Source organism: Pristis pectinata, chromosome 21, assembly GCF_009764475.1.
Source record: "Pristis pectinata isolate sPriPec2 chromosome 21, sPriPec2.1.pri, whole genome shotgun sequence".
NCBI classification, from domain to species: Eukaryota; Metazoa; Chordata; class Chondrichthyes; order Rhinopristiformes; family Pristidae; genus Pristis; species Pristis pectinata.
In genome coordinates, this window is record NC_067425.1 from 31,268,235 (window position 1) to 31,283,367 (window position 15,133).

The 15,133-nt window shown below is 39.8% G+C and overlaps 1 protein-coding gene across 5 annotated transcripts in view; it reads right to left on the reverse strand.

The window, feature by feature from the left end:
- Positions 1 to 15,133, reverse strand: part of LOC127581186 (lysine-specific demethylase 2B-like) — a 139,943-nt gene that overhangs the window by 75,058 nt on the left and 49,752 nt on the right. For 2 of the 5 annotated variants that reach the window (XM_052035284.1, XM_052035282.1), the window contains exons 2-6: positions 12,186 to 12,410; positions 10,251 to 10,286; positions 9,381 to 9,524; positions 2,112 to 2,198; positions 406 to 621 (exon numbers count right to left, since the gene is read on the reverse strand). In XM_052035284.1, coding sequence (XP_051891244.1) covers positions 406 to 621; positions 2,112 to 2,198; positions 9,381 to 9,524; positions 10,251 to 10,286; positions 12,186 to 12,410 — 708 coding nt within the window. The remainder of the gene's footprint in view (positions 1 to 405; positions 622 to 2,111; positions 2,199 to 9,380; positions 9,525 to 10,250; positions 10,287 to 12,185; positions 12,411 to 15,133) is intronic. The other 3 variants (XM_052035285.1, XM_052035286.1, XM_052035283.1) reach the window with 3 other exon arrangements.

Here is a 15,133-nt window from a genome sequence, read left to right on the forward strand (position 1 = left end):
TACAGGGTCTTGCACATTCTAATAACCACAACTCTTCATATTCATCAAATTGGTAGTTAGTAACTGCAGCTCACAAAATTAAGTTATTCTTTGATCTGGACATTAATGAAGACAAATCAGATATTTCTGTTGCTCATTTCCTGTGTCAACTAATGAATTTCAAATACTCCAATACATCAAATGATCCAAGGTCATTACAAGTCACTACTGCCACTAAATACCTCTCTTCCCCCGAAAACTTCACACAGTCTTTGAAAGAGATTGCGGATGTGCAAATATTTTTTGTTAAAGAGATTCGCATATGGGTAGTGTTTAAGTTTGAATCTGGATGAAATCTTTAAAAGCTGCCAAAACCATTTTAACCCACATGGCTTTAAACACAAACTTCTTTTAGAAATGTAATACCTTTTTCCTTGGACCCAAATCTGTTGGAAGATCTTTGTCTTTTCTTCGTTTGAGTCCTAGTCCATCATCAGATTTCCGCCTGTTGGAATGATATTCCTCCATTCTTGGACGTCCAAGATCTTCAGATTTCCGTCTCCCTCCATCTTCACCTTCTTTAAACTCCTTTAAGAGAGACCCAGGAAGATTGGAGGCGAATTTAAACCCAGGGCCTCTCTTCTGCATGAAGATCGGAAATGGGAATAAACGCACATTACCACCCGCTGTTGCAGAGAAGCTTGCGCTGCGCTGCCTGGTGTGGTATGTGGTCTACATGTATTTTACTTTAATCCATTTTCCCTGTGTTTTGTTTATAACTACAAAGCCATATATGTAGTAATTACATTTAAATCAAGGTGATACATTCTAGAGAAAAAGTCCCATATTAGCATACACTATACATGGATTTGACTTCATCCAGAAGATTAAAAAAATTAGTACTGAACAATAATCTTACTTCCCCAAAACTAATCTTAAAAAGTGTACTGCAACTGTTCTGTACAGCTTTACATTGCTTCCACTTTTCAAAGTATTTCTGTAATGATCCACAAACAGATCTATAAATATTATCATGCCAACAGAAAGATTAATTATGTGCATCCAATATTAGTGCTGCTGAAATCTAGTACGTGAGCAGTCTCATATATTCACTGATCACAAGTATATAACATTTAATATGGGTCTCAAACTCTTGTTTGCTCTCTTTTATGCTTCAAATTAGAACACTTGCTTATTTTAATTAGCTTGGGTTGTGCAAAAAAAAAGTGGGAAGATGTGCATCAGTCAGACAATTGACATGCATATACATCGATCTTGACATTGATGATCACCCAACTGAACCTACTGAAATACCAGCAGAATTTATTTTAGCCTAATAATGCCTGCACACTTTCTAATCTTTCTCCCAAATATATAAAAAGCTACAATAAAACAATAAAACTGACTACTCAAAGCTAGTCATGTCTTCGTCACGTTATTCAATTTAGGGTTACCCATAGACCAGTGAGAGAAAAAAATCTCACCTTCATGAAGGAGGCTATCCTTTTAGGTTCTAACCTTGTTCATCAATCATTTGTGTCATGGAATTTTGTAAACTTGTTCAATTTGGGCATTAGCTTGCCATAATCTTTCAGTGGGTAGACTTGACAGTGGGTACAAATATTTTTGATAGAAATTTCTATCAAGAGACAAGTCACCAAATCAACTACAAGTGTGTGTGTGTTCGGAAGTAGCACTTGCAGTCAAAGAACACAAAAAACAACTCTGAAGCACCACTTCCTCACGTGTCCTCCAAACATTTTTCCCTGCCCCACCTTGAGATAAAGGCGAATCTTCTATTAACCTTTTGACTACATTTTGTACCCGTGCACTAATTATTTGTGTGCATATATACTCAAATCCCTTTGAGGTATGGCAAATAAGAATATATTTTGCTCTTTCTAATATTTATAAAGCGAGGAGAAAGAAATAAAGAGGGTGGTGGAAAATGGAAGATTTTGATTGAGGGAAATATTGGGAATTATGCAATACCGTTAACTTATAAATATATCCGTGTCATATTATACAAGTAGAACTTATTTTACCTTTAGGTTTAGCTTCAAGTGATATCTGATCAAAAAAGTTCTGGATGTAGGTGTGCACATTATATTTAAAATTCCATCAGTACTTACTTTGCCAGTTTTTCCCTCCTGGTTACACTTTGGACATTCCCAACAATTAGGTAACTCATCATTTATAAGCCCTTCAGAATCTTCCACCTGATTAAAACAAAAATGTATATTACTCCATACTTGATATACCTGCAATAATAGCAGTTCAAATGCAAATCAAAAATATCTACATTAATAGTATTAAATGATAGTTTAGGGATGTAAAGCACTGAAAAGTTAATTGGCCACATTAATGATTTTAAAAGGAAAAGTGTGGTTTGAAGGAAGCTGCTGAACAGCAACAATAAATCAGATCAATTTTAAAGTAGAATACAAAATATTCTACTTTAATAATACACAAAGTAATAGCTCGGCTGCTACAAAGCTTGACATGATCTGCGGCATGCTTTTCAATTTATACAGCTTGGTAATTTTACTTTCATCAAGTGGGAAGATTACGATTGTCACAAAGAACTCTGATCTTTCTAGATCAGGTGAAACATTCAGAAATCTAAGCTTTTGGTAATATCTTAAGGTAAGGGACACATGGCAGAAATCAAAATATATCCAGATATTAGCAAAACATGCGAGGTTAGGTTCACATCAGTGCATTGCAAAAGGGATAAAGGGACAGCTGCACATGTTTAGAGTAGAATGACTTATCATAAGCTGGACACGGGAAATGGCAAAGTTCCAGGACTCTCTGCTGATGAAGGACATCTCCACCCACTGCTCCTCTCTTCTCTTTCACTCATCCCCCATCTCCTGTGTAGCTCTAGGAGCATCTGTAGATCTCCTTGATGTACACCACAGATGTAGACAGTCCTACTTATTTGTAATCTTTGGAATTTTTCATCCTCTGGTTTTAGGGTGCCAATGGCATTTCAATAGATAAGGCAATTCTACAAGTTCAAAAACAGCTTTTAATTTGAGTCAGTACAAGGAAATGAGAGGATTTATAGAAGAAACAAAACACGTCAAAAAGAATATAAAAAAAAAGCAAGTCCTTTCACAATGTATGCACGCTGCATTTTCATTGTTTTTGACTGCTTTAAATTCTCATATTTCCTTATGACATAGAAGGACAGTCAGCCCATTAGGTCTATGCCAGCTCACATAAGGATTGATGGAATTACATATCCAGTAAATTATTCTTTCACACAAGCTCATCAACAATTGCTAATTAACCTACCAACCTGCAAGGTTTTGGGACGTGGTAGGAAACCGGAGCACCTGGGGAAAACCCATGCGGTCAAAGGGAGAATGTGCAATCTCCACACAGATGGCACTGAAGGTCTGGAGTGAATTTGCAGCACTGCAGCTGTGCGGCAGCAAGAGGTTCTAAACAAAACTTTCCTGCATCTTATGCCATCAAGCCACAAGGTGGTATCACAAAACATGTCCTCAACTCCAAAACCATAATTGCAAGAAAAGGAAATTCACTTCACCATTTACAATTTTAGGCACTCTCCTGTTATCAGTTGTGGCTTCACCTGCAAAAGGACCTACGCTCCAGAATTCACTCTCAAAACTTGCCATCTCTCTACTTCCCTTTGTTCTTTTAAAGAAGTTGCAATGAAATGGGAGAATGGATCAGCTCATGATAGAATGGCAGAGCAAACTCGATGGGCCGAATGGCCGACTTCTGCTCCCGTGTCTTCTAGTCTTATGGTTTTATGGAAATGCCTTGGGAAACAAATCAGCATAAAAGGTCTGTGAATACTACTTTCATGTGTAAAATGTCTAATTGTAGCTATATAATATTTGACAGCTTCAAGTTACATATCAAAGCCTTAAGTAAACCAAAGCATCATCAACAACTGAGGTTTAGCAACATTGTACTGGAAATGTACTGTGCAAACAACCCTTGCTAGTCTGTTTCAGTGCTAGTTATACCTGAAATGCATTCACCCAACTCATTATAATGATTGCAGCAAACAAATAGCATCAACACTATCATTAAGTGCAACTTCATGGGTTACAATTCTAGCTGGGGATCCAATTGAAGAAATGACAGCACCTCAAAAGGGGAGATGTTCACTGTCTCCATTCACGTTTGGAAAATATTCTACAGCATAGAATGTATAAAGTTGCAGTGAAAGCAGACACCACTTTTCCTTAAAGAGGTGGAAACTCAAGATTTTCCTGGTGGAAGCCAATAAGAGAAGGTTGTTAACCAGAACAACACTAATCTCACACGACCGGCAATTAAGGAATGTCATAGCCGGAACCCTGAAACTGTGTCAGAAGGTTAATAACCTCAAATGTATGGTCAATCTGTTGAATACATCAATTCCAACAAATGTTCAATGCTAAACACCCCTTTCACTTACTTAATAACAACTTTTGAAATTGAGTCATTTACCAGGTATTCAACATTGCAACACAAATGTTTCCTTCTCTTGGAGGATAAGATGCCACACAACTACTACCAATGACCAACAGGCTGGCAGCAGCCAATACCAAGTCCATCAGATCAAGTGGTCTGGAGGAGAGGGTGTGTGGCCTTTAGTGGAAAAACCATGTCAGATACTGTGTCCAGCCGATGGACACTGATTATTGAAGCTATCAAGATGCCACCTAATACTCAAACATCCTGGAATTTATCCCGGTTTACAAGATGTGGATGGCATGATCACGTACTCCTTACTGGCCTCTTCCCTTTCCCATGACCGTTGTGCCTTTCTGCTTTTGGACAGCCAGAAACTCCTGTCAGTGCAGTCACCAGCTACTAAGCCAAAAGAAATTGCAGATTACAAGATCTGACACTCACAGACAGTGGCTCGAAAATGGCACTCTGCATAAAGGTTAGGTTGGATAGAAAATTTACATGTGGCAAGTCAGCAAGCATGACTGGACTCTGTCCAGGGAAAAAGAAGTTCAGGTAACAGATCCCAAGGAGGCAAGATCATCCACAAATATGTCATCACCTTTTATCAGATGGGACATTGAGTACAAGTGTTGGGACATCATGCTGCAGCTGTACTAGATGTTGGTGAGACTGCACCAAGAAAAGTGTGCGCAGCTCTGGTTGCCATTCTAAGGAAGGATGTGATTAAGTTAGAGAGGATACAGAAAAAAGATTCACAAGGATGTTGCCAGGACTGGAGGGCTTGAGATACAAGGAGATACTGGATAGACAAGGGTTTTTTTCCCCTGAAGTGAAGGAGACTGAGGGGTGGCCTTGTAGGAGGTTTATAAAATCATGAGGAGCATAGAATAGGTGGATGGTTACAGGGTAGGGGAGTCTAAAACTAGAGGTTACAGGTTTAAGGTGAGAGGGGAAAGTCAAAGGGGACCTGAGGGAAAAGTTTTCACACAGAGGGTGGTGGGCATATAGAAAGAGCTGCCAGAGGAAGTGATAAAGGCAGGTACAATTACAATGACTGAAAAACATTTGGATAGGTACATGGATAGGAATGGTTTCCTGCACAAACCTCATATCCTTAATATCCAGAAATCTACTGCTCTCCACTTTGAACTCAATCAGCTTTCATGGCCCTGGGGGGGGGGGGGGGGGGGGGGGGGGGGGAGTAGAAAATTTAACATAACTCAGTCTTAAATGGCCTACCCCTAATTCTAAGACCATAACCCTATTTCTAGCCTCCTTAATCTGGGGAAACATCCTCCCTGCATCCAACATGTTGAGGCCTGTAAGAATTGTTTCAATGAGATCTCCTCTCATTCTTCCAAACTCTAGAGATCACAGGCCTCTTCTACTTATTCCCCTCCCATCTCAAATGGCAATCTAGAACCAGTCTAATAAATCTTCATTGCACTCTTTATGGCAAATACATTCTTTGTACACAATACTCCTGGTGGGTTCTCACCAAGGCTTGTATAAATGCAGCAAGACATCTCTATTCCTATATTCAGATCCTCTTGTAATAAAAGGGCAGAATTTAAAGATTGTTGACTGGGGGCAATGACAATTATGATGCAATGGAGGCTATGCTTCTTTATTTTTATTCAGTAGGAGAACATGGAAGTTGATTACAGGCCAGCACTTAATGATCAGCTCTACTTGAGCTGGGCAAGGTGGTATGGAGACAAGGAATCAGGGATGATGGCAGAGAATACCTGAGAATAATGAGCCATGTGTGATACTCAGAGGGCACCACATTCATTAATTTCTACCAGGCTATTTGTAGTGTAGGGTGGAAAAGGCCCTTGGATCCTAAACAGGTTGGGTTGTCCTTGTGGGGCAATGTAATACTTCCTGAACCACGGGGAAAGCTGGCTCTCACTGCAAGTCTGCACGATTGTACTGCTGCTGCTCTCTACAAGAAATTCCCCCCCCCCCCCATGAGTAGAGCAGCTCCAGGAAGTTCCAAATGCTAAACTAGTCTGCAAACTGGCATGACAGATGTCCACTGAAACTTGGGTGGCCAAGAGGTTGCAGACCATCATGACTTCACTGCAACGAGCAAGGCTGCTGAATGACAGATCTGTGGTGCAAGCTCTGCTTGCAATACGTGGCAGACCTTATTTACCACTCCTCGGAGAATCTTCGTCTCTGGTTTCACTGCTCCTTCACGAGATGGTCATGTGACCAGTGACCCGAAAAGACATGTTGGATCAGACTCTTGGTCAGCCCCCTCTGGTCTAGTCTGGAAGCCCAGTGTATAGAGTCAGAGTCATACAGCAATGGAAACAGGCCCTTTGGCCCAGCTTGTCTATGCCCAGCGAGCTAGTCCCATCTGCCAGCATTTGGCCGTTAGATCTGCTATCAATGTACTTCTCTAGATGGCTTTTAAATGCTGCTAATGCACCTGCCTCAACCACCATTTCTGGCAGCTCATTCCAAATACACATCACCCTTTGCGTGAAGCTGCCGTCCCTGATGTCCATTTACAATCTCTCGCCTCTGATCTCAAACCTATATCTTCTTGTTTTTAGAAACTTCTCCCTGGGGAAAAGACGATGTGCTTTCACCCTGTCCATGCTCCTCGTGATCTTGTGTACCTCTATCAGGTCACTCCTATATTCCAGGGAATAAAATCCTAGTCTACGCAACCTCTCCCTGCAACTCAGATGCCCAAGTCCAGGCAACATCCTGGTAAATCTTTTCTGCATTCTTTCTAGTTTAATATCATCTCTCCTATAACAGGGTGACCATAACGGAACACAGTATTCCAAGTGCGGCCTCACCAACAAATTGTATAACTGCAACATAATGTCTCAATTCCTATATTCAATGCCCTGACTGATGAAGCCCAGTGTGCCAAACACCTTCTTCACCACCCTATCTATCCATGATGCCGCTTTCAGCGAACTATGCACTTGCACTCCTCAGTCTCTGTTCCATAACCCTCCCGAGGGCCCTACCATTCACTGTACAAGTCCTACCCTGGTTTGATTTCCCAAAATGCAATCCCTCACATTTCTCTGGATTAAAGGCTATTTGCCAATCCTCAGCCCACATACCTAGCTGTAAATTTTCATGATCTTCTACAGTCTACAACACCACCTATTTTAGTATCATCTGCAAACTTATTAACCATGCCTTGTACATTCACATCCGAATGGTTTATGTAAATTACAAACAAAGGTCCCAGCACTGACCCCTATGGCACACCACTAGACACAGGCCTCCAGTTTGAGAAACAACTCTCAACCATCACCCTCTGCTTCCTACCACTGAGCCAATCCTTCACCATAACCATTTTAAAACTGATAGAATTATGGTCACTGGACCCAAAGTGCTCACCAACAGACACTTCTGCCACTTGCCCTACCTCATTTCCCAGGAGGAGGTCCAGTGTTGCACCCTCTCCAGTAGTTCCCTCCATATATTGATAAAGGAAGCTTCCTCAGACACATTTCACAAATTCCACTCTGTCCAAACCTCTTACACTATGGTTGCCCAATCAATATTAGGGAAGTTAAAATCTCCCACTAATTCTACCCTATCATGTTTATAACTAGCTGCAATCTCTCTGCATATCTGCTCCTCCAATTCCCGTAGACTACTGAGGGGCCTATAATACAATCGCATCAGAGTGACTAATCCCTTCTTGTTTGCAGATTCTACCCACGTGGCCTCACTGGATGATCCCTCAAGAATATCCTCTCTAATGACCATTATGTCCTCTTTCATCAAGAGGGCAACTCCTTCTCTTCTCTTAGCTGCAGCTATCATGCCTGTAGCATCTGTATCCTTGAACATTGAGCTGCTAGTCCTGCCCTTCCCTCAGCCACGTTTCTGTCATGGCAATGATATTCCAGTTCCCAGAGCCAATCCACACCGAGTTCATCCACCTTAGCTGTCAAGCCTCTTGCACTGAAATAAATGCAGTTTAAACCAATGGTCTTTCCTCTCTGCTCCTGTCTATCCCAATGACTAAATTTGCACTCATTGGCTACCGTAGTATTCTTTAATTTCTCATCAGCCACTTTACTGCTCAGGGCCCCAACCCCCTGCCACTCTAGTTTAAACCCTTCAGAGTAGCACTAGCAAATCTCCCAGCCAGTATATTGGTCCCCTTCCAGTTCAGGGGCAACCTCTCTCTTGTACAGGTCACCTATACTCCAGAAGAGATCCCAATGATCCGAGAACTTGAATCCCTGCCCCAGCTCCTCAGCCACGCATTCATCTGAGCTACCTTTCTATTTCTACCCTCACTAGCACAGCAAAGCTCCCATTTTTGGGGACAGGAAAGGTATCTTTCCACGTTTATCGTCACACTAAAATCTTAGAGCACGATTCCAACAAACCTCTGCTTTGACAACAAGCTTACAAGTAACTGAAGATCCCATTAAATAGACCAGGTGGTAGGGGTAGGGTATTCTTCCTGTTGGTAGGACCCAGCTTTCAGTTCATAACTTATATGCTGCATTAACTATATGGATTTACACAATGATTGACATCCTTATGTCTATATGGCACACTTTCACAATTTCGGTGGTAGCGCAAGATGCATGACAATTGTTTGATTGAAATTGTGACAAAGACACTGACAATAAAAATTAGCATGAAAGTCCAAGTGTTCTATTTATGGAATTATACAAATCAGATGTTAATTTTAGTAATAGAAGTTATTTTGCAGAGCTTTAGTCAATAAAGCCAGAATGATCAGCACTTTCTTGCAAATCATCAGTTTCCTTATTTTATCAACTGTTGTATATGCAATGCATATTAATGTTTTCACCTGACATTCAATTATTCACAAAAAAATATTCTGTCGATCCTTTATTGTTTGAATTCGATAAAATTATATCAAATAAGAAAGATGCAAGACCAGAATTTTTCCAAGTTATAATCCATCAGGTCAATTAGGTCAAGCATACCTTTAAACAACCTGGGTGTATTATTTCATTGCAGATGGAGCATTCCATTAAGCTAGCATTAAATTTCTCCGCTTCATCCACCACATTGTCTTCCTTTCCTGCCTCACCGCAGATCTTGCATACTGCAGTGTGTGGTAGCACAGGCTGCAATAAAGTAACAGAGGTCAACATAGTCTGGTCCAAAATAAAACTCTGCATAAAATATTCATAAAACCACCGTTCATAGTCTTTGCTTACTATATTTTGGAAATGGTAAATTTGGTGATGGCAGTGCTTGTGGCAACATCAATACTGTGCTGCAATGTTCAAGTTTGATACCCACGGAGTTCCAATCTCAGAAAACACAAGCTTGGTTACCTATTGAACAGGGGCCACAAACCTCCACAGAGAGGGAAGAAAACTGGATTGAGTCTCCATGTCAGGGTACACTAGAGTACTGTCTTCTGAAATTTCATTTGATTGTTACAAGATTCCACATGGAATTACTAAACCTAGAGAGAAGGAACATCTGTTGAAGAGAGCCTGGAAGTTGCTGCCTAAAGATAAATCAATGATTTTAAAAGGAAATTGGACAGGTACTCAAGGAAAATAAACTTGCAGGACTACTAGGATAGATTGAGCAATAGGAGAATTAGATTGGCCTATAGAGAGCTGGCATGGAATCAATGGGTTGAATGTCCTTCTCCAATGCTGGAATGACTAAGACTGACTCCAGGATGATCTATAATTGCTCAGCATAAAACAAGCCCCATATTACAGAACATCCTAAAGCACACAGAGCATTGACAGAATTTATTATCACTTTGTCTTCTTTTGAAAGCTACATAACTAGCTATTTAATCATGTTAATATTCAACAATATTTACCCACCTCCAAAAGCAAAAAATAACTCTCATTAATGTCCAGCTGCAAAATAAGATTTCATGACAATAATTAAAGAAAAAAAAGCTTGCATGAAAAATGCCTCTCACGTATTAAGAGCCTCCTAAAGCACTTCACAATGAATGGAATTACTACCGAATTGTGACTATTGTCATTTTGAAGAAATGGAGATTGCCTTCAGCAAGGCCTACCAACACTAAGTGAAAAGAATGGCCAGTTGTTTGTTTTTGATCATATTGTTTGAGTGCAAAATGCTGGCTGGAACAGGAGAATAACTGTACTTTTGGTTGAATAGCACTGCATTTCTTTAAATTCTATTACATTCACCAAAATGGATAGGATCTTGGTTTAAATATCTCACAACTAGATAGACTGCACTTCTGACAGTGCAGCAATACCTCCATATTTTCATACACTGGCCCACATTACACATTTGGTGCTGTACCGAAGGGGCGAACTCAATCTCTGCCTCAAAAAAAAAGTGAGACATTATCAATTTCCCTAGTGCCTTTGTATTAAGCAGAATAAAAACCTGAAGTACTCATTCCTAAATTGTTTTCATACACCCACTGGGAGCTGCTTGCAGAACATTTGTGGAGGTTAACAAGCAGATTCCATTCTGATTAGTTGTTTAAATTAGATTTTGTGTAATTATTTTTAGAATTACTGGCAAAGATTCAAAACTTCATTCGGCAAATATGGTGCCAAATTAAAAAAACTGTCCACAAGAGATCTTATAAAAGCGGTTAAAATAACTGGACAATCTCATATTTAAAGTTATACAAACAAATTCCTTAAGCATCTCTTTGAAGAAATGTAAAATTGATGTTGAAAAGGCTCATTATATTACTTGTGTGAAATACAGACAAACTTACTCAAGTCAAATGAGCTTATGATTTAACAAGTTTCAGCAGCCTTAGTCTCTTGGAAAGTTCCTGCTGGTAGAAATAACGTGGCATCACAGCACTTGATAATTCTATTTAAATGATAACTAATCTTTGAGGACTACAACTGGGAGATACGAGTAAGGTCTCTAGTTAAGGAGAGTATATCTGAGATCCAGCATCTCAGTTCATCTTGAACTTGCGTACGTAGCTCACGGATTAAATCATACAAGTTAGCTTGTTTATTGTGTCTGTTGTAAACCGATTAGAAAGCAACTATTCATTCATGTCATGACTTTAGTTAGCACCTGCACCAATGCAAGGATAAACACCATCAGCCTTATTATCGGTGATTCAAAAGGTGCACATCTACCCCCACCACTTATTCAGGTTTATAGTTCATCTCCAATGCATCCTCCAAAATTACAAGAGTTAAATTACACTTAAAAGTATTTGGCTGTGAAGAACTCTGGGACATTTTCAGCAACTGCAGTATTGTTTTTGAATTATTGTTCAATTTTACAAACACAAATTTGCCTTTCTCCATCTCTTTCATTTTGCAAAAGCACCAACTTGCTCCTCCATTTTATAAAACTTCAAAAAAAAAGCATCCTCTGACTAAATAATTGTCTTCCCAAATATATCCTCTTAAAAAAAAATGACTGGCATTCAGACGAGTATTATCGTTGGGATTTGTTATTAGATTACAAGAACAAAATCCACAGTAAATAAAACTGCTTAAAATAGCAGTTATGAGAAAGAAACTGGGTGCAAAAAAAAGTGAATGTGCATGCACATACACATGCATGTAATAGTGCATTCTCTAATTGTATTTTCAAAGAAATTTGTGTATGATTTCAACTAACATATTTGCAATTGTGCATGGTACTATGATTTTTACTCCTTAGATTAATCTTGAGAAATTCTGATTGGTTACAGCAATCTCAAAATTAAGCACTGAATATCCTCATCCCCACTGAGATTGGTTTCCATGTTGATACTAGCCAGAATAATCAAACCATTGTGTCTTTGCACTTACAGCAATACATTGCCTCTTGATACAGGACTGCTTCATTCTGCCAGGGCCTCCAAACTTCTTCATGTCTTTGCAGAAGTGGCATTCTCCACACTCCGTCCGCAAGCAGGCTTCGCATTTGCGACATCGTGTTCTGCGTCTGCGCGCACCACTGGTTGACTTGTGAGGAAGGATTTTGGGTCCTGATGAAGGGGCTGGCCGAGGTTTTAGTCTTGCTGAGGCCCTGGACTGTAAGAAAGTAATAAAATCTTTACAAAAACATCCAACATTCAAAAGAAACAATTAAGACTATAAAATTGTCACATTTTCCCATCTATTCACAGACAGAAACCTTAATCATTAGTTCATATAAAAAGAGTGCGCTGTTTTTAAAAGAAAACAAGTTGGCCATTCTCTACATCAAGTGCAGTATACAATTTCCCAACAAGCTTCAGTTAATTAAAATTTAGCAGATGACATAAATAAGAAACTTGTAAACCATTTTAACAAGTAATCCAACCAGAAAACAAACTTTGTCAGAGTTAAACCACCCACAAGTACTATGGTTTTGTTTAGTCCATTCAGAACTTGATGACTTGATATGTAAAGTTCCCAAGCCTCATCTGACTAGTTATTCTGGTGAAAAACAACGGAAGAGTTTTACAAATGGAGAGCGTTTTAAGGGATAGACTCAGTGGATACATTAGAGTTGTTCAATGGATTACTCTGTCAGATAAAACAAATTGGGTGACACCTTCCAAACACAAGATAATCAAAATCTTTCGAAAAAGGATTTAAATTATTTGAGTGATTGACCAAACTAGTGCTTCAATGTACTATGACATTCCGGGCTAATTTGCAAACTTGGAATCAAGATTTTCCACAAGTCAAATTACAGATGCAAAATGTGCAGTTGTGGATTTGTGACAAGCACAGACACATCCTACGTTGCTGAAGAGTGAACAATAACAAAAAAACAACTGGGAAACCACAAAATTATTCCAGCATTAAGTTTACCACTACTACTAGTTTTAAAAAGTTGCCAAAGGATTATAATAAAACTCTGATAATTCTGCATCCAATTGCTTGGAAATCCTGATGGTTTGGCATTGTGCTCACTAATAGTCCAGAGTGTGAGCCGGGGGTTCAGTGAGCATACAGTGTGCGAATAGAGCCAGGGATTCAGAATGCAGCTGGGCAGAGGTCTGAAGTATGGTCCGGGTGTGCAGCCAGCGCTGGGCTCGAGGGTCAGGAACACCGGGGTTCAGGAACATGGGTAGGTTTGCAGCTGGAGTCTTGAGTTTGGAGTGCTTTATGTATTTCTCGCACCCTTTAAACTTATTGGGTTCACTGGAAAGTTCATTACAGGCCACCCCTGGTTAAGAATGCCCAATTTATGGATGACCCCTATATATCCACAAGCTCCCATATTATTAAATTCAGAAGTTTGACTTATGTACACATTTGTTCCTACAAACGGCAGAACTAGTTTCCTCTCTCTCCACTGTTAGTAATTGCTCTTTAATCATCAGTCTGATATTACAATATTATGGAGGTATGGTTACCAATATTTTCAAGTAATTATTTTGTATTTTCTGACTTGTGGACAAAAATCAGCATGGATGTCTGTAAAAACTGAACCCATTTATTACCCAGGGATGACTGCATACTGCTGTGTAACATGCAAAAGAAAGTGAAACAAAGGTACGTTTCGGCATTAACAGGAGGAAGACCCAACAGTCTGGAGTACCTGCCTGTCCAGCACCAAAATCCCAAGGTTGCTGGATTATCAGAGCTTTTCTGTACCATTTTCAGTCACCATCCTCATGCAACAGTGCATGCTGCTTTTTCTTTTACAAATATTGCATTATACAGTAAATGTCCTGCAAAGAAACAGACACGTTGCAATGTGTAATCATTGGCTGTGAAAAATACGAAGGGCATCTTTTGCACTGGCTAGATGGGGGAGGTTGCCGAGTGAATGGTCATCAAGCCTGACAAGAGGTGGCAGTGGAGCCCAGCTCTACAGTGACACCTCAGCAAAAATACAGCAGTTTAGGAAGTAGTATTATGATCTCATTAGCTATGTGAAGGTGAAATCTCTGTATCCTACAACAGTACTGCTTTTTGCCACAGCACAATAACCACTCAGCCATGCTCTCCCTCCCCATTCATATTTACTGAAAGCTAGACATTGGGACATAGCCCCTCGTTCTACCCCACAACCCACCAGCACCCTTAATCCTACACTTAAACATGTAAAACACTTAAGGGAACCATATTCATTAATGTCTAACTCACTAACTTGCCTCCACATTACAGGCTGAGGTTTTGCACATTTGCTGCATATCAACGCATAAAGGTGGAGCACTCTCAGGTTCATCATGTGAGAGCTCTTCCTTAGGGCATTAACTTCAGGCAGACTCCTCCATGCTTCATCATTTTGTACATTCAGCTGGACAAGGCACCAAGCATTTCACTGTGCTCCCCATTAGCCTTCTCCTGAACACATCCTTCTTGAGCCAGAGCCTATTCCCCAGTCTGCTTTGGCTAATTTACAGTTAATTAATAATCTAACTGGGAAGAGTAATCATAATATATTTGATATGATAAAAAACTATTTTAGTTCAATCTACAATCAGGGTCCTAAATGAAAGTAAACTACAATAAAGTATGAGGCACAAGTTAACTAAGGTATATTGAGTAAAGGCATCTTACTGTAATTACATAGGGCCTTAGTATAACTGCACCTGGAATATTATGTACAGGTCTGGTATGCTAATTTAAGGACATATTTGCAATAGAGGGAGTACAGAGAAGCTTCACCAAATCAAAAACATAAGAAATAGCAGGAGGGGGCCTTCCAGCATGCCCAGCCATTCATCAAGATAATGGCTCATCTTCTATCAGTATGTCATTTTCCTGCACTATCCCCAGTATTAGTGGTTTTTTTTGGAATTGGTTTATTATTG